Raw genomic sequence first — 24,949 nt, 5'->3', positions numbered from 1 at the left:
CGAGCTGAACTTGTTTTATATTCTATCGTTATATAACTCACATATTAATTATTAAACTTATACTGTTCTATTGTATATACATTGACATGAGTTTCTCGTGATCTTTCTTAGGCCCCTGACCACAGTTTCTCATGATTATTCTTACGATTAAACAGTAATTATATTTAATTGCTAAACAATCATCACATCTAGCAATCATATAATTTATCATGTACAAGCTACACAGGTGCAGTTCTAGCAAGGTGCAAGGCCTTCATGTACCTAGGGTATTTTTTTTTCAGGGCCTACTAAGCTTGAATTTCCTTTTAACCCTAAATCCCCATGATTTTAAAACCCTTTTACTATCAGAGGGAGCTGGGAAAGGGGCTCAGCCTGGAGAAAAAGAGGCTGGGGGGGGGGCCCTTCTGGCTCTGCACAACTCTATGACAGGAGGGGACAGCTGAGGGTGAGGGTCAGACTATTCCCAGGGAACAAGTTGTGGCCTCAGCAGTGTAAGATTGATGGCTGGGCTTGATTCTGATCTGTTCTGCTCACTTCCCTCTGCTCTTTTGGCAGGAAGGTGAGCTGGCACTTGGGGTTAAAGGTTTCTCCTAGCAGGATGGTTTCTGTGAGCCTCTGCACAGGTGCTGGGCGTGGCAGGGCTCCGGGCAGCGCAGAGCCAGGAAGGGCTGCTCACATGGAAAAGCTGCTCCAGGAAAAGCTGTTGGAGAGCCTGGCCCCCTCGGCAGCAGAGCCCACAGCGTTCACTACTGATTCCTGAGCTGGCTCACTCCCTCCTGTGGCTCCTGTTGCTCTGGAAGCGTGTCCATGTGTTGTGTGGGTGGTGTGGGGGAAGAGAAGTGGAGGGGAGCGGGAGCTGCCAGGCTGGCTCTGCAGCTGCACACGTGTGCTGCTGGAACAAACAAACTCCTTTCTATAACTTCCACAAGTGTGGCTTTTTCAGCCTGCAATTCAGTAGGAAAATGCCACAACCCAGCTGAGCATCCCTGTTTGCCTTTTACATGGCAAATATAGCAGGTGACTCATTCCATCGATCCTGAAAAGAAACCGTGCAGGTGGATTTGTGACACTTCCAAGATGGACTTGGAATCAGGAATTTAAATAATTCCCACCTTTGTTTTTATGTTGTTTTTTGGTGGGTTTTTTTTTCCCCTTTGGTTGGTTAGCAGTGGACAAAAAACCTGAAAAAATTAACATCAAAATTCAATCCCAGCATGGATTAGCGGGACCCATGACCTATGGATGTACTTCAACATTTTCTCAGCTGAGGAACAGCTGGAAGGTTTTCACCAGGAGTTGATTTGGCTGTAGTCAGAGCAGCCCAGAAGCCTCAACAGTCTTCTCCACTTGGGATCAATTTTGGGGATTATACATAACTGGATAGAGGGAAATTGCTGTTCTGGGAGCTGTTACAGCACCTCTGAGCCACAAAAGTTTCCTACTCATGACTTTTCACTCACTCTTTGTTCCTAATCTTTAATCTTCACTTAAACGTTCTTACAAGTCACTTAATCTTTGTCCTTGCATGACACTGCCCTCCTAAGGGGGGAGTGAGGAAGGAACAGGATTAAGAGGTGAAACAACTTGGCTGCAAAGCAGCATTGTCCTTGGTAGATCTGGGTGGAGAAAAGTGCTGGTTCAGCTCCCTGTGCCTCTTTGTGCCCTTCTCCAGATCCTTTTTAAACTCCCTACAGTTCCCACTCTGTTTGGACTCCCTTCACTAAATCCTCAGAAAGGAGGAAGGCAAGAGGGAGCCTCCTGGCCCACCTTGACTCTAATGTTCTGCCCTTGGTCTCTTTATAAGGGAGGGACATACCATACTGATTCCTTCAGGCTCCTTCCTGTGCACCTCACAGCATCACACACTCTGCACAAAGAAACATCATATTTTACTTTGATTTGCAAATCAGCAGGATCCCAATTCCCATGTAAATGTATTCACAGGATGCATGTTATTGGCAAAAGGAGCTGATAACAACTGTCTCTACAGAACATTGGGTGCAGTGGAACTTGCTCCTTATTTTAGCATTTTAGCTGTAACCATGAGGCTGTTTCTTCTCATCCTGTCCCTGTTCCCTGGGAGCAGAGCCCGAACCCCCAGCTCCCCTCCTGTCAGGGAGTTGTGCAGAGCCACAGGGTCCCCCCCTCAGCCTTTTCTCCAGGCTGAGCCCCTTTCCAGCTCCCTCAGCTGCTCCTGGGGCTCCATTCCCTTCCCCAGCTCCGTTCTCTTCCCTGGACACACTCCAGCCCCTCGATGTTCTTTGTGAATTGCTGGGCCCAGAACTGTCCCAGGGCTGGAGGTGTCTCACAGGTCCCAGCACAGGGGACAGTCACTGCCCTGGGCCCGCTGGACGCACCATGGCTGGCACAGCCCAGGGGCCATTGGCCTCTTGCCCACCTGGGCACACCTGGGCTCATGTCTGGCCACTGTCACCAGCACCTCCAGGGCTTCCCCAGCTTCCCAGCCACTCTGGGAGCCTGGAGCTACATGGGGTTGGTGTGACCCAAGGGCAAGAACTGGAACTTGGCCTTGTTGACCCTCACCCCATTGTCCTCAGCCCATGGATCCAGCCTGTCAGATCCCTCTGGAGAGCCTTCCTGCCTTCCACACTCCCACCCAACTTGATGTCACCTATGAACATGCTGAGGGTGGCCAATCCCCTCACCAGGTCATGGTAAAGATATTTAACGGTGCTGGGTCCAACACAGAGCCCTGGGGTTACAACCCAAGCTGGTTGTAACTTCCATTCCCACCATTCCCTGTGTCCAGCCTTTATCCAGGTTTTTGCCCAGCAAATAGTGTGCCCATGGAAGCCACGAGCAGCCAGTTTCTCATGGAGAATGTGCAGGAAACAGTGTCCAAGGCACAGGTGAGACTGTTAATTTAACTGCAAAAGGTGTTTCACAAACTGTGGTAGGAATATGTCTGTGGAGACCATGGCCTGGAGGCCCCCAAATCCAGAGTGACAGTGCAATACAAACTGGAAGTGGCCTAAGCAAACAGAAAAATGCCTCTTCAATCCAGCTGCACTCCCTGCACAAAAGGCTGCCTCTCTGGGTGCTGCTGGGAGCAGGGAGAAATCTCCTTGGGATCATCTCACACATCTCTGTGTCACTGCTGCAGAGGCCAGGCACAGCAGGCTCAGGTGTTCCCCAAACCTAGGGAGGCTTCCCTATCTCCTGGTTACCCACATTTAAATGTGAAGCAAAGGATCAAAGCATGCTCACATCAGCTGTTTCTTTTCCTCCATGCCCTCTTCTGCTCAGAGTATTTTTGGAAGCATTGGGGTGTGTTCCACCATGGGACAGGGAAGAGGCCCTCACTCCTAAGAAATTCCAGATGATTTATCCCTGCTGGTGTCTTCTTGTCCCACTGGTGAAAGGGAAGATCTTGAGGAGAGGTGGGCAATGCCTTGCCCTGCAGTGAGGATTGTAGGCAGTTTTGGGTTTTACAGTGTCTGAGGGTCGAGTACTGCCTAGATTTGCAAATATAGATCAAGGAGAGGAAAGCAAATGTCCATGAAACTTCCTGCAAGAAAGGCAGGAGGAGCTGAGGTCACTTGGTCTGTTCAGCCTGGGGAAGGGGAGGATGAGGGCAGAGCTCATCAGGGGCTGCAGTTTTCTCCCAAGGGGCAGCTCCAATCTCTGCTCTCTGTGACCACAGACAAGACCCAGGGAATGGCTGGAGCTGTGGCAGGTGAGGGTTAGACTGGATATCAGGAAAAGGTTCTTCCTCCAGAGGGTGCTGGGGCACTGACCAACCTCCCAGGGAACCAAGGCTGCCAGAGCTCCAGGAGCATTTGGATAACGCCCTCAGGCACAGGGTGAGATTATTGGGGTGTCTGTCAAGGCCAGGGTTTGGACTGCATGATCCCTGTGGCTCCCTACCCACGCAGGATCAGTGTGTCAGTTACTGGGCTGTAACACAAGCAAAGCATTGAGATTAAACTACTCACATAGAAAACCCTGTGGTGATTTTAAATCAGCAAAAGCTGTGAAAATACTCTTCACCTTCCTCTTTAGCTGATAAATTCACGTTTGTGTTCTAGGGCTGGCAGGGAGAGGGAAGACAGCCAGGCAACCTTTTGGCTTGTCTCTTCTCATGAGTGTCAGAGGTGATGGCAAAGGAGCTGGGATTGCCCCTGGGTGTCTCTGTAGTCATCACCTGGGATTGCAGAGCGAAGCCATCAGCAATTTGCTCTCTTCCCTTTGCACTTTGCCTCCAGCCTGCTCCCCTGGCATTCCCAGCTGCTGCCACTTCTTCAACCTGTGTGGGGAATGGCGCCAAGAATAACCCCCAGCTGCCAAAAATCCCACTTAGAAGAGGTACTGACCTGTTCAGGTCTCCGCCTCGCTGCTTGTTTACACCACAGTGGGGCAGGCAGGGCATTACCCAGCCCTCACTGCACAGGAAATGCATTTCAGTGAAGAAAAATAGTGATTCCTGGGATGTCAGGTGGTTATGGAAGCATTTCTGGAGCAGGATTATGTCCTGCGGCAGCAGCTTGTGGGGGATATCAGGTGCACTTTCAACTTGAAAGAGCGTTGGTTTAGATTAGATATTAGGGGAAAATTATTCCCTGTGAGGGTGGTGAGCCTTGGCACAGGGTGCCCACTGAAGCTGTGGCTGCTGCATCCCTGGAAGTGTCCAAGACCAGGCTGAACAGGGCTTGGAGAACCTGGGATAGTGGAAGGTGTCCCTACCCATGGCATGGAGTAGAAATGGATGAGCTTTAAGATCCTGTCGTGTTTTAAGTCAGGTTGGTCCTCTCTGTGTGGGTGTCCTTTGCTAATCCCTGCGCAGTCCTGGCCCTTTGGGGCTGCCGGTGCTGCTTGTGACATGAAACAAATACAACGGAGGTGTTTGTGACACTCCTCGCTGCACGTGTTTTGTGGAGAAACTATGCCACGGATGGAGGCAAGCCCGCCATTTCAGCGACACTCTGCTGCCCTCGAGTGGGTGCCTGAGAAATATCCCGCTCTTCCCCGCCCCCGTGCTCTGAACTAAGGATTTAACTCGCAAAAAAAACTCCCTCGCCATCACATTTTTAAACTGTTTCCACCGCCTCACTTGGGGCGGGGCCTCACCTGAGGGCAGGGGGCGGAGCTTAGTGGGCGGATCCTCAGTGTGACGTCAGAGGGCGTGGTCATCGCGCGCGGGGCGGCGAGGGCCGCGGAGCTTGGGGGCGTGGTTTTCGAGAAGGGGCGTGGCCTTTAAAAAGGCGCGCAAACCCATGGGCGTGGCCTAGGTTTGGAGGCGTGGCTTCCTCGTCGGGGGCGGTGCCGCGCGGGGCGGGGCTTTGGGGCGCGGCCTCCGGCCCAGGGCCGTCCCCCCCGGGGGCGGGGCCCGCCGGGCGCGCGCGCGCGGCCCCGCGCTCTCGTCACTTCCCGCGCGGACGGCGCTGTGGCCGGGGACGGTCGTGTCCGGTTCGGGCGGCGGCGGTGGTGGGAGCAGCGGGACGGGACGATGAGCGACAGCGGGGAGCAAAACTACGGCGAACGGGTAATACACGGAGCCCGAGCGCGCTGCGCGGCCGGGCCCCCCGCTCCCCTCCCTCCCCACACACCCCTCCGTCGCCTTCGGGTGGCGCCGGTTCCCTCGTGTGCCCCCCTGTCCCCTTTCGCGGGCGGCGGAGGCTCTGCGGGAGCGGTGAGGTCGATGGCGGAGGGGCCGCTCCCCGCGTGAGGCGCCCGGCGCCATCTTGGGCTGGGACCGCGCGCCCGGGAGGGACAAAATGGCGGCCCCGAGCCCTCAGGGGCCCCGCGCCCTCCGTCCCACCCCTGCGGAAGGGGAATCCTGTTCTCATCCTCCCTCCAGAGCCGCCTCGCAATCCGCTCTTGGGTCGCTCTCTAATTCAGACCTCTCTTCGCTCCCACCCCCATGTAACAATAACTCTGCTCCTCGGGCCTGGCGTCCCGGTGTCTCGGGCTCTCCTCTAATTTAAACTTGATCATCGGAGGCAACCCCTTGGCTCTGTGAAACCTGCAGCAGATACCTGCCAAGGCTCCTAGTTTCGGGAAGATGTCGCAGTCCGGATGAGCTTTTTATTAACGTAGAAATAGACGACTTGCTAAGCTTCGCATTTCTGATGCACATTTGTAATTGCTTTTTATTTACTGGATCAGCCTTCTTTGTCTTTGATGTTTTTATTTAGGGTCAGTACTGTGCTTTGGGGATTTTTTTTAGCATAATTCAGATATCTTGCTGCAGCATCGGAGGGAGGTGATAAGTTCCTAAGTCTTAAACTGGAGGTGGCAAGAAATATTAGAAAACGTAGCCATTCTGAGCAGTATCTTTCTTAGAATATGATTTTATCTTAATAATGCACTACAAGGAGCTGTAATATGTGAGTGCTTCTACTTCAAGGTATGTAAGATTGCAAAGAAACGGTTTCCAGGGGGCTAAAAATGGGAATGAATGGTGAAAGACAGGGATTAAGGAATGGGCTTGTGCCAGCGCCTGTGTTTTCATTGGTATCTTCATTCACTCTGAAGTTTTTTTAGTGAGGGGGTAACTTTTGCTCAGGGTGAATTATCTGTGTGTTAGTTTTTTTAAAGATGCTTTAATTATTGTGCAGGTCGGACTGGAAGCCAATGTAGTCTTAATAAATTTTGCCAGGATAACCTGCATTATCTTTTCAGTCAGAAAGAGTGGAAATAATAAAGTTTCTATAGTAAAGTCTTTTTGTGTGAAACAATCGTGCAGAGTACTGGGGCAGAAATTGTTGTCTACTGCTGTGTTGTATTTTTAATATAAAAAATGTATTAAAGCATTTATAGACAGTTTTGCCAGTGCCTAGAATGAGTTATGTCTGAACTTTTGTGACCTTTAAATAGGTAAGTTGTTTGAAATGGATGTGTTTGTAAAGGTGAAACCATAGAGCTGCACACCTATTATTCTAGACTGGAGCAGGGATTGGTTTTCCTTCTGCTCTTGCTAATGTTATTTATGGGGCTTTTTGCTTACTTAAAGCTTAGGTTTTACTGAGTCAATGGCTTTTGTGCTTTTCCAAGCTGGAGTCTCTGCAGAGTTGAGTTAGTGTTTGAATAAATAATCTGGAATATGATTGCAACTGTCTTAAACTGTCCCAAGTGCAGGCTGCCAGCAGGAATTGTGCTCCTGCTCTCTCCCGTGGCGGTGTTTCAAGCCAGTCAGGTCTGGGAATTCAGTCAGCTGGATCTTGTTTTACTCCATTTCCAGCTGCATTGGTTTGCAGCCTGACTTGATTGAGCCCTCATGGCAGCTTTTGGGATGAAGAAATTCTGGATGCTTTTGCCAGGATTGGGACTTGTTTAAGCAGCAGCACGAATTTACTTTGGATTATGGTGTTTTATAAAAGGGGAAGGAAAAATAAGAAAAAAATCCCCACTTGAATTCGCTGTTACAGTTTATGCTCCATAGGGGGATGAACTCTAGAAACTTTTTGGCTGAAGAAACTGTAAATTATGAAATACTTCAATACTTAAATACTGGATTATCCTTGAGATGCTGTTGTTATGCTGCAGTGCCATAGTTTTACGGCTTAATTTTGTTTCTACTGAAATGGTTCTCACAGAAGTACATGGGATTCAGGCATGAAGGGGTTGGAAAAAGATGAGTTCAAGGCCAAATTAATGAATCCTACGCTGTGAATTAGTTAATTGTGATAGTGATGGCTTGGTATGGGGTCAGAAGCTGTTCAATGTGCAAGTCAGGGTGGGGGGTTTTGTTTGTTTGGGTTTTTTTAATGTATGAAAGCTCAGTTTGCAGATTACTTACAAGTATTTAATACATGTATTTTCAAGAACGAGTGATTTTTATTTCTAAAATTGTTGAGAAGGAGGTCTGAGGAAGCAGCTTGAGGTTAGAGATGAGCTGATCACTCAGTGCCACCACAGGGATGGACTATGCCCTGTGTTCTTCCTTCACCACCTGGCACTTGATGGAACCTCTTGGGGAGCTCTTTCAGTGCCCAAACCTGTCAGAAGATAATTTGGCTTTTGCTGGTGGATTAATTTCTTTGAAGCTTGGGCACTGGAGGAGCCCACCGAGCCAGTGGCAGAGGTGGTGGGAGGAAGTTGTGGCCTGATTTTTCAGAACACGCTGTGTTCTTTCTGTGGAGTTTGGGAACCTGCAGAAAGGGATGGTTCTGCTTTCCCTCCAGTGAATCCCCAGCTCCCCCAGCAATGATCTCGGGTCCCTCAGGGGAAGGGAGGCAACTTCCATAAGGGAGAGGTTGAGGAATGTGCAGTCAGCACAGACACCTTGAATAAAGAGGCTGCAGATCTGATAATGTCATGTGAGGCTGCAGCTTTGCTTAGGGAAAATAAGTGAAAATACATAGGTTCATAGGAATACACGATTATAAAACCTTAATACTTTTATTTCTCTGTATCTTACATTACTGATTGCAATCTTTAACTTCCATCCCTGTGAGGAAAACCTGGATCTCAGAAGTGCAAAGAACTGTGGCCATGCTTTGCAGATGCTTCTGTCCATGGAAGCCTTTCCTGCTGACTGCCCCCCAAACAATCCTGCTTTGGGACATTCCCTGCTCAGAGTGCATGGCTGTAAGGCTCTTTCTGAATGTGCTTAGAGCTGTTTGAATCATCCCAGCACTTGGTTTGAATGTGCTCAAGGTCTGGAATGAACCATTTGGAATCCACAAGCCTGGACTTCAGGGCTTCCATGTGAATTCCAGAAGTGCCTGGAAGGGGAAGAACTGTTGATAAAGACCAAGGGATGTGGGGAGGGAGGTTAAATTCAGACTTGACAAACTTAAAGGGGGGGGGGGGGAATGGTTATTGTTTAGTGAATACCAGTCTAGATCTGGTGACCAGCAGTGCTGGAATATAGGCAGGGTAAAAAAGGTTGTTTCTTCCTCTTCCCCATGTCATGCCAGGAGCACACTTGAGCATTTTTCAGTAACTTAAAATTCACAGAGTGAAGGAGCAAAGAGTAGGAAAATACAATACAAAGAACAACAAAAAAAGATGGGAGAAACAAGCTGTGGGAGTGACTGATGTGAACCCTCAAGGGTGTAAAATAAATTTGCAGTGCTGCAGGCCCCTGGCACTTGGGATTTTGGATAAGGAGGATTTCCTGGGCCTTGGGTGGAAAAGGGGCAGCATGGTAATTTTGGGGGTTATTACCAGTCCTGGTGATATGCAGAGCAGGTGGGGTGCATTGAATTCCTTTAAGGCTGGAATAAAGAAGTGCAATAATCCTGTAAAATGTGGTGGATTGAAGGATGATCTGGGAAAATAGTGTGTTTTTAAAGATTGGGAAATGTGAAATGCAAAGGACTTGAATGAAAATAGGCCAGCTGTTAAATTGTTTTGATTTTGGTAGATAGTTGACTTTAAGACATTTTCTTCACAAGTTTCTGCTCAGCTCCTCAGTGTCCAGATTCCATATCAACCTTAACATAATAAGCCAAGATTGCCTGAAAAATGTACCAAATATATGAAGACTTTCCTGTTCTCTACTCATTTCTTCAAAGCTTTTTGACTTTTAAGAGTTTTGAAAAAGGGTTTGGTGTGTGTTCGTGGGCAAAATCCTCCCAATTGCTTCCCTCTGATCCTGCATTTCTCCTTTTCTTTCTGGTCTCCACCTGTGCTTGGACACAGCTCCTTCTGTTTAGCCCAGATTATCTTTTGTGAATTGAAGTATTTTTTCCTCAGGTGAAAAGCAGCCTTAGTTTGGGTTTTAGTCCTTCTTCAATCTTGCTTTGTTAAAGAGCTAAGACTTCTTATGGCAAAATTAATATATTAACTCAGAACTCTGTGGAGTGTTTTCTTTGGAAGGTAGTAATGAATTTAGGTTAAATTAGTTAATTGTAACTTTAATTGCTCCTAAATATTCCCCCTGCCCTTTGCAGTGTTGGTACATGGGGAAGGTGTAGTTTAGAGCAAAACTTTATACACTTGTATGAAGAGAAGGGCCTTGACCAACTTTGTGCTATTTCTGTTGCTCTTGGGCTTAATTGCAAACATGCTTTGTCCTCTACATCATGTTTCTTTTCTCCTGTATGGTAGGGAGTTGTAAACAGGTAACTTTTCTTTGAAGTTTCATAGAAGTGGTTGAAGCATGTCGATTTTGGGTTAGCAAATGAATTTCTGAATGCTTAGTACAGGATTCCCATTAAGTTAGTGTTCAGGTTTAAGAGATGTTAGAAAGATAAAATAGGGGATTTTGGAAAAAAAATCTGGTACCTAGTGTCATTGGTGACCTTTCTTCATCAGAATTTACACTAAATTTAGGATCTTAGAAGTAAGTATGTGTTTTCAGAAAGAAGTATAATTCTGCTGAATTTTAAATTTTCTCTAATATTTTGAAATGAAGAATACTTTCTACTACTAGTGTGTTCAAGTGTTTAAGGCATATGACTCAAGCCAAGCATTATACTGAATTAAAAATTAAAAATACATAAGTTGAAACTGCTAATTAGGTCATGTCACTGCCAGAGGAAATAGCCAGTAACAGAGCAGGTGGGGTGTTAGTCCAGAGCAGTTTGGAGTGTGGGGCTCAGGTGCAGTTCTGGTCAGTGGGGAATGCAGATTTCTGTGGAAATACAAAGCCTGCACATGTAATCCCACTTGTGCAGGCAGCTGGGGGTGTGTGCTCCTGAACCTTCACACCAGGGCTGCCAAACTGCAGGAGGGGCCCAAAGTTGAGATAATTGGAGTTCATGGAAGGACCAACTGTGCTGTGCTTTCTGCATTCCAAAGCACATCATCAGTGGCCGCAGCAGGACCTCACTGGAGTCACTCCTCGGTGATTTTGTCTCAGTGTGTGGCTGATAGTGCAAATTATTTCGAGCTTGCTAATGCTACAATTCCTTAATAGGTACTCAGTTGATCCAGTTGCACTTGCTGTTAAATACAGGCATAAATAGCAAATTCAGCTACTTAGAGCTAAGTTAAACTGAGTTGACTGAACCTGTTGATAAAATCGTAGGGCTTTGGTAGTTTAAATTCTTGAACTGCATTTATAGTAAAAGTCCACAACACTTTTTTTTTTCTAGTTTCAGTTTTGGCACTAGATTTTATCCTGGAGTTCTTAAATATTCTTCATCCTGTTCTTTTTCTATTAAGGTTAATGTTGAAGAAGGAAAATGCGGAAGTCGCCATTTGACAAGTTTTATAAATGAGAATTATTTGAAGCTCAGGAATAAGTGAAGCTGAAATTTGAAAAAAAAGAAAGTGAATGCATGCTAATTATCAGACCAGAAGTCCCACTTGTAGAATATTGAGCAATTTGTGTGAAGTGGGGAAGATGAAAGAAGTCAGAATTTGAAACGGAAGAATGAAGAAAAGGAATAAAAATGAAGTTAAGATAAGAAGTAATCTGGAATCTGAAAGCACTACGCTAAGTAATTACTAGTCTGTTTATGTGTCCCTGTATATTTTGCTAAACATGCATGCATTATCTGTTTAATAGCAAAAGTACATGCAGGGTAAAGAAGTGTCTACCAGGGAAAAAAAACTCCTTAAAAATCTAGGCAGTGCTAATGCCAACTGCCCGGACACATAGCTATGAATATTTACCATTTATTTCACTGGAGCTTGTTTACAGCCCCTAGGTGAACAAGGAATTGTGTACAAATTAGGCTTTCAATATCTGCGTGCAGGAATCCCGTTCTGCTTCCAGAAGCGGAAGTGCTCATGGGTCTGGCAAGTCGGGGAGGCACACCCCTGCAAGATCTCGCTCTAAGGAGGATTCCAGGCGCTCCAGGTCAAAATCTAGATCCAGGTCTGAATCCAGGTGAGTTTGCTTCTTTTACCTCTTCCTCCTCCTCCTCACAAGTCAGATGATTGTCAGAGATGGCCCAGCTTAGCCAGTTCTGTTTCCAGAGTTAATGGATCTTCTGTGGATATGAAATACAAAGGGGCGTGTGTGGTTTCAGGATTGGGAAAGCCAAATAATATAACTTCAGATATTTTTGCTGCTTCTTCCAACAGTTAAATCAGTTATGTAGCATTGTATCCTTGCTGATTCACTTTGGAAGTGCCTGCCCTTTATCTCGTGGAATACTGACTTGTGTCTGAGTGTGGAGTATAGGAACTCCAGGGTTTAGGTTTTTTGTGCATTAACAGAGTTCTGTGCATCAGCAGATTTCCCATTTTAAGCTACTTTCGGATATTATGTTTCTTCACTGGAAGCAGTGATGTTCCTGGAGGTAGTGAAAAGAAGCAGTACAGATAAATGTGAGTTTCACAGTCTGGCATTTTAAATACATTGATTTAACTTGAAAATTGACAGGGTAGGAAGTTTTGAATATTAGACAGCTCTGTAAGCTCTCCAGAAAAGTTGTGGAGAGCTTGCTTACTGTATTTGTTACATGGTAGCACAAACATCCACGTGCTTGTTGCACTATATTACCTCTCCTGATACTCACCTGCCAAACAAGCTGTTCGCAGGGTCAGAATTCCTCTTAAAAGAGTAGATAGTTGACTGCTGGCTACAGAAATTAATGCGTTGATAATTTCTTTACTCATTTGTAGGCATTCACCCTAAAAAAAGTGAGGTTTCAGCAGTGTGGTTTTCAAGTGAGCTGTTCACAACACACTTTTTATGCAAACAAGCAATGAATTGCCAAGGCCTCGGGGCAGGCTGGAGGAAGACACTGTGCTGTCAGCAATCACCCAGGGTTGAAAACATAATCAAATAGTGTGTTAAATCTTGCAAGATCAAACAAAGGCTTTTGTGAGAAGGAATGTAATTGGGAACCTGTGACAGCAGAAGAACGAGGGTTTTTTGTTTAATTCAGGCACAGTCACAAGTATCATATCATGCACCTGGCAGTCCCTGTAGTGTAAGAAGAAATGTGTTGAATAAAATCAGTGAGTACTTGTTGGAGTATTACCATTAGCAGATGTGGAATTGGAGTGACCTGTGGGAGTGCCAGCAGTGAGAGATGATGGGGCAGCTCAGAAAGGGCCCTGTCCCAGGTCCTGCTCTGGGTTCTGACCCTGCTGTCAGGGCTTTATCCAGTTGGGATTTGAAAACCTTGGGGGAGGGAAGCTGCTAAACATCTCTGGGGAGTCTTTTAATATTAAACCAACAAAGTCAGAACACCTTCCCAGCATATTCTTGTGCCCTTTAATCCATATGACTGTAGGGATTCCATATTCCTTTAAGCATTTCCCACTTGCAGAATAACCACAATACTGAGTAAAAATACAGTCAAAAATGGTACACAGTTCTGAAGAAGCAACTGTACGATGTAGAATTTGTGAGAGACGTGGCACATCTTACTTTTGCAATAAACAGTGTTTAAATAATACCCTGGCAACTGGCTTTCTACTTTCTGATGACCCAAAAGTAGAAGTTTATAACTTCCATGGCTTCCTGAGCATTTAACAGCTGTCTTGAAGATGTCTATGGCTGGAAATAATGGAATTACGTGCCAGAGTTAGTGTTGATTAGTAGATTTGGACAGAATTGTGTCGAGGCACATATTTAGAAACAATATACTTTAATCTCTGTTCACTGGTGTCACACGTTGGGATGTGGTCATGGGCAGATCTTTGAACTCTGGCTTTTCCTAGAGAAATAACCACGTGATAACTTCTATATTTTGTAGTAGTTTCTGTTGCAAATGTATTTTTGAGTTACCAGCTTTATAAATTAAACTTTGATTTGGGAACCAACCTGTGTCCTGGTGTTTTTATCAGTTGGGGTGTGGATATACTTGATTTTAAAAATCTACTTTTGATGTTTGTAGCTCCTATCTTTTAGCTGATACCATTCTGGTACCTGAAATATCACTTCTGTCTTTGCCTTCATTATTTTTTTTTTCCTGTATCAGTGGCTGAAATGTGACTGTGTGCATGTGTGGAGCTGCCTTTTTTTTTTTTTTTTTAATATTTCTGTCTTTTTTTACTGTTTTCCCAACTTCAGGGAAGTTCTCTCTTTTTTTTTTTTTTTTTTCTTTTTTTTTTTTTTTTTTCTTTTGTTGCCAAAAATAATGTTTTCTGTATAAATACATAGTGAGAAGTGCTGTAATGGGACACGGTGAATTAATTTCTTTTGGACATGAATATGCATTTTAAGTTGAGCTTCTCTGGCTCACTCCTGAGGAGGTTGGAGGTGTTTTTTGAGGAGGTAGATTGAACAGTTTGGCTGCCTGGTGACACTTGGTGAGAAAGCCTGGAAGAAGCTGTTAAATGCTCAGGAGGAAAAGCAGCTAGAGTTCAGAGCTTCCCTCACTCCAATGGGGTGGTGCTGCTGTGGAATTAAGAGGAAGGGGACATTAAAGACACAAGACCCTGAAAATCAGCAATTTGTGACTCGATCCCTTGAGTGTTACACTGTTTATTGCACTTCGTAGCCTTGAGGGGTTTTTCTTTGGAGTGGTGTGGAGTTAATCAGTGCAGCCATCAGCAGACCAAGACCCGGTGTAGTAGCCCCGTGTGAGTGCCCAGCTTCTCCTCTAGGATTGGCTGTGTTGGGAAGGCTGAGGCTTTGGGAGAAGGAATTGAAGAGTTTCAGACCCTCATGTCCACAGAGCTCGTGATGTAAGAAAATATTTTTGGGGAGAAAGAATTAGTGAGCACTTAAGAGCATGAACATGTAAATATTCATGGACAAAGAGTGCTAAATAACTGCTGAAATACCAGCAGGTAAACGAGCCAGCTCAGGATTGATTTCTTCAGATTGTGTTCAGCTCTGTTGCAGGGGCATTTGCTTTTCAGTGTCACCCAAGGCAGCACTGAAAAGAGTGCCCCCCTTAGTACGGTGTAGGCTTTGTGTTAAAGCATGTTTACTGTTCCTTTGTCTGATACATGTGAAAAGAAAGCCACCCCACTTGTTTTTACCTAAACACTGAATATTCTAAGCACTAGTTTGTCACGCCCAGGTAGCTTTGTGGAAGGAAGAGCTGACTGATCAAGTGCAAGTTCCTGGGCTGCAGCAGGAATGCCCTGAGACTATCTGCAGCAATCTGATAATACAGATTTAGCTTACAGTCCTTGAGAGTAGTGAGTAAATAATTATAGCTGAGGCGTGTGGTACTTCAGGATTTTGGAAAACAGTTATTTGTGTGAGCTTTTTGTGACTGTCTGATGGCCCCAACAAGCCCAGCACTGTACCTTTCTCTTCTTTCCCTCAGGTCTAGATCGAGGAGGAGTTCCCGCAGACACTACACCAGGTCACGCTCCCGTTCCCGCTCCCACAGAAGATCCAGAAGCAGGTCGTACAGTCGGGACTACCGGCGCCGGCACAGTCACAGCCATTCCCCCATGTCTACTCGGAGACGTCACATTGGGAACAGGGTATGTGTGTGAGGGATGAGTCACGGTCCTGGATGCATCCTGGAATCAGTCTCTGTGCCCTGAGAAACATGAAGGGGTTTTGTGAAAGGCTCCTGCTCCTCTAGGTTTAATGTATTACTGTCTCTTAGCAGGTGACCCAAATCTCAGCCACACTTTTGTTGTTCTTGAAGCTCTGACGGTCACAACTTGAGAAATACATTGCACTGCAAATAAACCCAAGTTGATTTTAATATCTGTGTCCTTTCCTTTAGGCAAATCCTGATCCAAACTGTTGTCTCGGAGTGTTTGGGCTGAGTCTGTACACTACAGAACGAGATCTGCGAGAGGTTTTCTCCAAGTATGGGCCCATTGCTGACGTTTCCATCGTGTACGACCAGCAGTCACGGCGCTCCCGAGGGTTCGCCTTCGTCTACTTCGAGAACGTCGAGGATGCCAAGGAAGTAGGTTGGGGTACACAGTGTGGGCCATGTTTGCTGGGCTCTGAGCTCCTGGAGTGTGTGTTCTGTCACAGGGTATAGCCAGGAGAGACTCACAGCCTGAAAAATACTTGGAATCTCGTAATCACGGAATTTGGGCTTACTAGTGCTGCAGAATGCTGTAGTCACCCAAGCAGAGAATCCTACACTCATACTAGTCCTTGTAAAGCTGCCCCTTATGGACTGGAACAAGGCATATGTTCTGCATAAACTCCACTCCAGAAAATCTCCAGTCCTTTCCACATCTGGCATGAAGTGTTCCATTTTGGGTTGGAGCTTGATATGTAGGTCTTGCTATTTGGCAGACAGAAAAAGAACCAAAGCACAATTGGTTTTGATTTACTTGTTATTTGTAACTCTGATACTATATTCAAGGTTATGGTAGTTTGAAGGATGTATTTAAATACCTTAGTGATGTTCTTTTAACCTGTAAATGTTTTCTGTTGTATGGTGGAGTATTTACATCTCTCTACATCAGCATGTTCAGAGATTGCTCTTAGTCATGTTAGAGGCACTGAAACAATTGCTCAGTGATGTTTCCATTCAGGATTTTAATGCCACAGAAGTCACATTTTCAGTGGTTACTGGCACATAAGTCCAGCTGGCCTAGAGTATCTTACAGGTTACATTCACTGTAAGATGTGATACTCAGACCTGCCTCGAAACTGGGCTGGTTTTTAGGATATTTTAACACTTAAAGCAGTGGTTAAAAATTAGTGTTGTTGCTAAAGTCCATGTACCTACAGCTAATGCTCTTCTGTCATTCCTTAGGCAAAGGAACGTGCCAATGGAATGGAGCTGGATGGAAGAAGGATCCGGGTAGACTTCTCCATAACCAAAAGACCTCACACACCTACCCCTGGAATCTATATGGGAAGACCCACTTAGTAAGTTTTGTCCATGGTTTTGGTTGGGTTTTTCCCCCAACCAGTAGAGGATAGGATTCATTGTTTTGTAAAAACTCCTGTTTCTCCTCTGAGACACCCGATTCTGAGTGGTTTTCCTGATTCCTTGGGCTTATGCATTAATGCACAAGTTGTGTTTCCTTGTTCACAGCTGCTGTGCTGTACTGAAAACACTAGACATGAGCATCAGTAATAATGCTTGTGTCAACAGGAAGACATTTTGACAATTTCTAAACTATTTTGTGTAGTTTTCCTGTGTACCTTCAAATATTCATGTCATTTGCAAGTTTAGGTTTTAAAGAGTGAATGAACAAATAATGGTCAAGGAGCTGGGTGGCTCAGTTAACATTAGGGATTAGCAGTTTGCTGTGTTCACACACTGCACTTTTGACTTCAAGTTGCCAGCAGTGTCAGTTGTTTTCCCAAGTCATTCCCTTGTTCATTCCCAAGACTTTCAGCTTACTGATGGTTATGGTGATTTTGTGTTGAGACTACAGGTTTCTGATTTTTTTTTTTATCAGAAAGTTGACTGAACAGAAGCTTTTTCAGAGTTAAAAGGGGATGAAGACTTGTCTCAGAATGCAGTTCTTCATGTGCTTGTGATACCAAAAGGTTGAGGTTTATAAGGGTTGAGGAAAACAACTGAAAGTTCAAGCATTGAAAAAGCAATTGTTCAAGTAGTTCTGTTCCCACGTGCACTGGTGGGAAAACAGGAGTGCTCTCAGTCTTCCAGCTGTAAGGATGTGACATAATAATAGAACCTAGTTTAAATAGTGTCAATTTACCAGACTGCAGACAAAGTTAGGGTTTTGTATCTTAGTAAATGCAGTTTCCTTCACTCCTTGCAGTGGCAGCTCACGGCGACGAGATTACTATGACAGAGGCTATGACAGAGGCTACGATGACCGCGACTATTACAGCAGGTCATACAGGTGAGCATATTTGGAATATTTTGCTGCTTTCTCAACTCTGCTTTCTCATCTACCTGTGCAAGCTTTAGGCAGTTCATCCTGCGTAACTATTCCAGAATATTTTTGCCCTCACTGTCATTCTGGAATCTTCTGTGAAATCTCCACGAAAATGCTCAGTGTACAAATCAAATTGGTTGGATTGAGAAATAATTGATGGTGTTGAACCTGTGGCCTGGCTTAGTCCAGAATGTTTTCTGAATCCACACTGAGTTTTGAAAAACAAGGTGTGTTCTTTTGCATTTTCATTTTAGAATCTTTAGTTGGTTCCTCTGTTAGCACTGAAATGGTGCAGATTAAGATTTGAGTTGGTATTATAGTGTCAGCTTGCATTTTGAGCACAGTGTAGTAGATGAAAAGTGGGAAGTTTCAGTGGTTCCCAGTATCTCCTGCTCATAATTATGACACCTCAAATGTTGCCAAAAATAAGGAATTGGGGATTGGAGCATGACTTGTTGTGTATTGGACATCTGCATTTAAAGGCTTTTTTAACACTGCTTGTCAGGTTGGATGTGTGTGTAATCGTGGTTGGGGTGCAGTTGGTTTTGGTGGTAGAGAAATTGGTTTACTGCATTTTCCAGCAAAACCCTTGACCCCTGCAAAATCCTTAAAATTTCTGGGACACTGTTAAGTTGAACACAAAGATATGAGTTAATTGTCTCTGTCTGCATTACCAAACATTCCTGCAATTGCAGAATTCTGTTGAAGTTAGGGTATGGGCACAAGCCTTAAGTGCTTAAGTGCTGCCTTTTCATTCTGGTAGGGTTTGTGGATGTTACCAGAAGTTGTGATTGGAGAGAGCCAGTGAGAGTGACCTGCTCTAGGAGGAGGTGTCCCTGCCTGTGCCAGGGGTGTGCCCCTGGATGGTGTTTAAGGTCCCTTCCAACCCAAACCATTCTGGGATTCTGTGAATGAATATGGGGCCACAAATGACTTGTGTGTGGCTACTTGAAAAATGTCATGGTCTGCTACTTTCCCCTCCTACAGACATGGGTTGGTTGAGGAAGAGAGAAAAGTGTAGCTATGTTGCAAGGGCTTCCCTGAGGAAGGAAAAGTTGGAATTGTTCAAGATGCAATGGAGCATTGCATACCCCACCCTAAAAATTCCATTACATTCCCTGCCCTCTGTGAAAATAATGCCCTAAGGAAAATGCAATATCAGATGGGAATTGTCCTGTTAAAACTTCAGTTCCTCCTTGCTGCAGTGGGAGGCTTAATTTTGCCCGAAAAGGTGTCTGTAAATAATGGATTAACCTTTAAAAAAAACAGTCCCCCAAAAACAACTGGGGAAGACTTGAAACTCGATTTAGTCTCCTGGTAAAGCTTTGCTGATCTGAATCTGAGGAGGCCAAAGCCCAGCCACTCAATATTAATGCTGTAAGGTGCTGTTTTTGTTCTCCATAAGAAGTTACATCACAGTTCTTGTTTAAATGTGACTCTAAAGTGTTAAAATGTCAGGATAGGAGGGTTTTCCCTGCCTCCACCTTAGAATCAATGTGTTTCCTCGGGATAGTGAGTTGATCTTGCTACTTGAAAATAATAAGTAAAAAGGTTTTCCTCAAGTAGGTGTTTAAAAATCAATGTTAAATGAAGTAATTCAGCTTCACCCAGTGTAGGAACTAATGTTGTCTTTTCTTCACGTCATTTTCGTACTCGATGGGGGGGTTTGTACAGTGAACTTCTTATTTTTTCAATTCCTAAAAGTCATTCTGCTTTTGTTTTCACAGAGGAGGAGGAGGTGGCGGTGGAGGAGGCTGGAGAGCTGTTCAGGACAGAGATCAGTTTTACAGGTGTGTGCTGGATTAGTGGAACTAGGCAAGCAAACACAAAACTTGGGAGTGCCTGGATTGGATTGGAGAGGTTTGGGGGTGCCTGGCTTGTAGCACTGACTGTAAATCAAGGACAGCTTCACCTTGAACAAGTAATTCAGATTAAAAGTGAAGGTGGATTTGGCTTACCCTGCTTGTGTGGGATGCTCCTGGCTTCAGACTAAATTCACATGAAAGCAGATTGTGAGTGCAAGAGCTTGTATGTGTTATGTTAGGCAAAAATAATACTGGTAACAAAAAAGAAAATTCAGATCTTTGCTTTGTTACCCAGTAGAAATGTTGATCAGGTCTCCCATGCTTGTGACCTTTCCCAAGTGAATTCCTGAGACCAGGATGGGGTTAGAGCTACCCACATAAAGCTGCTGCCACTCACCTGTGCAGGTTTTAACAAAGGGATTGTTTGTGTCACCCCTGTCACAGGAGGAGGTCACCATCCCCCTACTACAGCCGAGGGGGCTACAGATCCCGGTCCAGATCCCGGTCCTACTCACCTCGTAAGTAGTCGTGGACTCATGGAGTGTTTTGGGTTGGGAGGGACCTTAAAGCTCATCCCATTCCACCCCCTGCCATGGGCAGGGACACCTTCCATAGACTAGGTTGCTCCAAGCCCTGTCCAACCTCACCTTCCCTGGGCTGGCCTAGCCCAGTCACATTTCACGTCTCAAAAGTAAATTTCCAATTCCTTGAACTTCTTTTGAGCTTCTGTGTCCACTAAGATTGACTTTGGTGTGGATATTTTATTGAGCCACAGTTCCTGTAATGCTTCACTGAGAAACCTTGAGGACAGAGCCAATAGTTAGGAAAAACCAAGTGAGGTAACAGCCCTTGTTTTGAGTCTGAGATCCTATTTCTTCCTCCAGAACTCTATTAAAACAGGAGTTTGGGAGTTTGGTTACCTCTAGGACATGGGGCTCGGATCTGATGCAGGTTTGAGGAGAGGCAGTGGATTTAGCCAGAATTTTTTCAATCCATGTAATCTGACTGTCAGGTTTTTGTCTTTCAGGTCGCTATTAAAGCATGACACATAGAGGAATTTCTAGCTACGGCCTTTGAGTTGAAATTGCAAGTTTGTGGACAATATTTTTTTATTGTCTCTTCTGTTTAACCAAGTGACAGTGCCTAGTGGATTAGGTGACTTTTACACCTTTTATGAAGACAACTTCTGTGGTGTTCGATGCTGTTTCATTCTGCATATTTGTGTAGTTTGGTGCTTTGTTTTCAGTTGTGTTTTGAAAGGAGTATGTTTTGCATGTATTTTTTTAGTCTCCATTTTGACTCCTGAAAGGTTTCTATTGTAAAGACAAAAACGATTCAGTTAGTTTTTTCTACTGATTCCAAGTTATTCCCAAGATCCAAACCTGTGTAAAATGCTTTCCAAAAGTGAGAAAATAAAATAAAAAGACGTTTGTTTTTTCTTTTCCTACTTCTTTTTGCCAAGAAAACAAAAGCACTGAGGTAATCCCAGGGCAAGTGCCATACCCTCCGTTCAGGAAAAAGCAATATTTTGGTGTCCCACAAGTAAATTGCACCTGAGGTGCTTCTCAAGTCCATTTCTCACTTGTGAAATCAGCACTGAATCCTTCATTTGAGTGTTCAGCTGTTGCCTCTTGTATGTAAAAGTTTTTGGGCCAGCACTTCATGTGTATCTGTCATATCACATAGTGAATTTGGATCTGTGAGCCAGTTACTTTTTAATCTTGTGTTGGAGGAGCTTTTCACATTGATTTGTGGTGAGAAAGTGGGGTTTTGTGGAAATAACAGAAATTTCTAGACTCAAAACCGATGATTTCTGTGGATGTAGGGAACAAAGTTTAAGGAATGGTGTGCCATGATGCAAAGGAAGAGACTGAGGGAGCAGGCCCCACCTGCTTCAACTGCCTGCACAGGAGGTGGCCAGCAGCAGCACACCAGGTGTCTTGGGATTTATAAATTATCCAGGTATTTGTTAAAACTTCCCTGGGTTTACTCTCCAGGGTGGACAACAGGACCATGGCAGTAATTACTTGAAATTGTGTGAGCAGTAATAGCCCATTCAGGGCTGAGTTGGCTGTTCCTGGTGACACATTTGTTGCGATGTGTCACATGGCTCCTGTGCTGGGTGTCCCAAATCCCTGTGCCGGGTCAGTCCATGCTTGCTGTGAGCATTGCAAGGCTGTAGTGCATTGTGGAATCATTCCGTTTGGAAAGCCCTCTAAGATGGACTCCAGCCATTCCCCAGCACTGCCAGTGCCACCATTTAGCCATGTCCCCAAGAGCCACATCCACAGGGTTTTAAATCCCTGCAGGGATGGGGACTCCACCACCTCCCTCAGCAGCTCCTTCCAGTGCCTGACCACCATTTCCATGAAGAAATCCCTCCTGATGTCCAACTTGAACCTCCCCTGGCACATTTTTAGGCTGTTTCCCCTTGTCCTCTCCCTGTTCCCTGGGAGCAGAGCCCGATCCCTCCCAGCTGTCCCCTCCTGTCAGGGAGTTGTGCAGAGCCACAAGGTTCCCCCTGAGCCTCCTTTTCTCCAGGCTGAGCCCCTTTCCAGCTCCCTCAGCCTCTCCTGGGGCTCCATTCCCTTCCCCAGCTCCTCAATGTCATTGTGAGGACCAAGGCTGCCAATGGAAATGGGTGTTGTCTGTGAGCAGCACTTGCTCAGGTGCACCCCATAATCCATGTTGAACTGTTCCTGGGTTTGGGGAAGCAGCTGCTGTAGCTGCCCTGGGAAGGAGAGCCTTCTGCTGCTGAATCATTCCAAGGGCTCTCAGTCCAGACTCCGATGCTCCCAGGGTGTAGTGCTGCCCTGTGGCGGGGCTGACGGGCGGCTGTGGGATGTGGTGTGGTGGAACCCGCAGCTGGCTGGCCTGGAGCTCTGCCAGCAGTGAGGCAGGAATTATCCATGGGAGGGGGGAGCCTACCCTGACCCTCAGCATGGATCCCACCAGCACAGCGAGGAATCTGCTGGCTGGATGTGGCAGGCTGTGCCCTTTCCAGACCTGCTTTCCTGTCAGCAGAGGACAAATAAAAACCTTGGAAGCACATGGAGGGGAAAAAGGAAACCAGGAGCTGTTTGTGCCGCTGTCCTCTCCCCACACGTGCAGGTGGAATTTCCTCTGGGTCAGTTTGAGCCTCTCCCTATACAGGGGATGCTGCTGTTCCAGTGGCATCTCCTGGCTTTCCCTGGGCACGAGGAGGGGCCCTGGAGGGATTGTGGAGCTTGAGGGACTTGTGCAGTAACAGGGCAGTCATGAGTTCAGTATTCAGGTACCCCTTGCACAAGTGCAGTAGCTCTCTGCTCCTCATGGAATTCCATGAGCTCCTAAAAATCCCATTTTTCCTTGCAACTCCTTCATGGGGGTTCAAGCAATTTCTTCTGGAGTTCACATCCCAGCTCCAGCAGATTGATCACACACAAGGCAGGTGCACCCATCCCAGTGGAGCAGCTCTGAAGCTGGGAGAAGCTGATCCTTTCATTTTCCTGCTTGGATAGGAGGTGTGTAGCTACACAGGGCCTTCCTTAGTGCCCATCTCTGGCAGCTGGCCTGTGCTCCACACCGTGTTCCCACAGATCCATACCTTTGACATCACCTCGGCAGGGTCACCAAAACTTGGAGCTCATTGGGAAGGAACTACTGGTGCCTGTCCATCATTCCCATCATTAATGTCTCACTCATGCTCAGCCCCAGTGCAGCTGTAATTAACACAGACGCTAATTTAATTATCCAGCCATGCCAGTGCCTCCACCTCAGCATTCCTGACTGTTGCAGACTTGGAAACTTCTGAAATCCACTGAGTAGTGAGTAGATTTTAACTTATGTCCCAGCAAAGATGAGCAAAATGGTTGAAAGCCATGGATGCATTTTCCAACCATATTGTGAATTATTTTCTCTGCTCTTCCTTCTCCTCCTATCTCCCAAGGTGGGTTGCTTCTGTGGCAGTCCTTCGTGCTCTTCCCTCACCTCCATAGCAGCTGCACCATTCTCCAGCTGGGAGGTTTCTAAAAGCCAAAAACCACATTTCAGACAGTTCGTCACCACCATATGAGGGAAATTTGGGATCGGCCCAGCCTGGAGCTGCCTGGTGGCTTGCTCAGAGTGGTGAGGGACAGGTGGGAGCTGCTCTGGCAGTGTGTTCCAATCCCACTGTGCACAGAGTCATCTCTGCCACGTGCTTGGGAGAACAGAGGACAGCAAACCAAGTCCTTTTGTTAAGGAAATGCGTTCATTTTTAGGACAGGGTTTACTCGGGGCTTTGTTTTGTCACTGCCTGACCTGTGCAGTCTCTGCAGCCAGGGGTGTCCCCCATGGAGCAATGAGCAGCTGCATTCCCACCTTGTTCCCAGTCCCAGCAGTGCAGGGGTGGGATGAAGTTCTCCTGAGATTCTCTGTGATGAATAGTGAAAAATACCCTTAAGGCTTCAGGGAAAACTTGCACGTCAGAGAGGTGACGTGGGTTCCTCCTGGGCCAGGTCACTGGGCTTTTCCCACTTGGGTTACTGCAGCCTCCTGGGTAACCTGGAGGCACCACATCCCTGCTGGCTCAGGGCAGGATCCTCCCTCCCCCTGCTGTCCTTTCTCTGTCCTGTTCCCAGCACCCTCTGAGGATGTGGGATCCAAGGAGAGATCCCATCGTGGGTGCTCCAGTGAGGCCAGTCTGCCAGAACAGGGTGATGAAACCTCGTGGGTCCCCACCTGCCTGCTCTGAGACAGGGTTACCAAAGGTTTGGGATAAAATGGAGTTGTAGGCCAGACTTTCTCCTGAGCTGGCAGGAGACTCAGGAAGCCCCAGCATGGATTTGGTAGTCCCAGATGTTTGCCCAACCTCCTCCCAAAACCTCCAGCTGAGGAACAACATCTCCTCCTCTTCCTCGGTCCAATTGACCAAACACTCCATTTTTTTCCTAGTTTGTACTGCTTTTTCAAGGCAGCCCTTCACACACAGCAGGTTATCCTGTCCTTTTCCAGACTAAACAAACCCTCCTTCAACCTCTCGTGGCGTTTTGCTCATTTTATCAGTCTTGCTGCTGCATTCCAGACTCATTCCATGCCAGCATCACTTTCTAGGAAGGAATAATCTTGCCTACAAGGCTGCCCTTGGAAGATGCTTTCCCTTTCCTGCTGGATCTTGCACCACTTTTAGGACCTTTTTTCCATCTGGTTGCTGCCTCTCTAGCTGTTTCGTACCAGAGCTCTGAAATCTTCCTCCCTAAAACACAAACTTCCTTTGAACATCACATCTGGACCAAGACAGATCACCAAAACTGGGAAACATCAGCTCCACAGGGTTGGGAAAGCATCTGCAGAAGTTTGTTGAGCTCTTTATGCAAAGCCAAAAATCAGGGGCAGGAGGGATGAGCTCGTGCAGGTAACTGCAGCAGACTCCTCTGTTACATCCATTTCCAGCAGAAGGCTGATTTGAGGAATAGTAAATGAGTATTGCATCCCATGGACAATAATTAATCCCAAAACCTTGTGTTTCTCCCACTGCTTCCCGGTAGCAGTGACCTCTCACAATGAACCAGCAGCCT

At 46.1% G+C, this 24,949-nt stretch overlaps 1 protein-coding gene and 1 long non-coding RNA gene across 3 annotated transcripts; both read left to right on the top strand.

The window, feature by feature from the left end:
- The first annotated feature begins 5,342 nt into the window (after nucleotides 1-5,342).
- TRA2B (transformer 2 beta homolog) lies at nucleotides 5,343-20,859 on the top strand. 2 transcript variants are annotated; one of them, XM_021541448.3, is made up of 9 exons: nucleotides 5,343-5,503; nucleotides 11,613-11,746; nucleotides 15,096-15,258; nucleotides 15,510-15,698; nucleotides 16,506-16,621; nucleotides 17,488-17,571; nucleotides 19,335-19,397; nucleotides 19,857-19,930; nucleotides 20,440-20,859. In XM_021541448.3, the coding sequence occupies exons 1-9, from the start codon at nucleotides 5,468-5,470 to the stop codon at nucleotides 20,448-20,450; spliced, it is 870 nt and encodes a 289-aa protein (XP_021397123.1). In that variant the 5' UTR covers nucleotides 5,343-5,467; the 3' UTR covers nucleotides 20,451-20,859. The 2 variants fall into 2 exon arrangements, with proteins under 2 accessions (XP_021397123.1, XP_021397124.1); XM_021541449.3 differs by lacking the exon at nucleotides 20,440-20,859 and having other exon boundaries at nucleotides 5,354-5,503; nucleotides 19,857-19,938.
- LOC144246799 (uncharacterized) lies at nucleotides 5,562-11,297 on the top strand. Its single transcript, XR_013340507.1, has 2 exons — nucleotides 5,562-6,367; nucleotides 11,077-11,297. It is a non-coding gene; the product is annotated as an uncharacterized LOC144246799 (long non-coding RNA).
- Nucleotides 20,860-24,949: the final 4,090 nt, after the last annotated feature.

This window comes from Lonchura striata, chromosome 10, assembly GCF_046129695.1.
Source record: "Lonchura striata isolate bLonStr1 chromosome 10, bLonStr1.mat, whole genome shotgun sequence".
Lineage (NCBI taxonomy): Eukaryota > Metazoa > Chordata > Aves > Passeriformes > Estrildidae > Lonchura > Lonchura striata.
The sequence above is the reverse complement of the archived record's forward strand: the minus strand, read 5'-3'. Positions and strand labels throughout refer to the sequence as shown.

Coding starts and splice junctions, on each gene's coding strand:
- TRA2B (XM_021541448.3), top strand. CDS start 5,468: ATGAGCGACAGCGGGGAGCAAAACTACGGCGAACGG. Junction 15,259..15,509: donor GACGTCACATTGGGAACAGG/GTATGTGTGTGA, acceptor CCTTTCCTTTAG/GCAAATCCTGATCCAAACTG. Junction 15,699..16,505: donor ACGTCGAGGATGCCAAGGAA/GTAGGTTGGGGT, acceptor GTCATTCCTTAG/GCAAAGGAACGTGCCAATGG.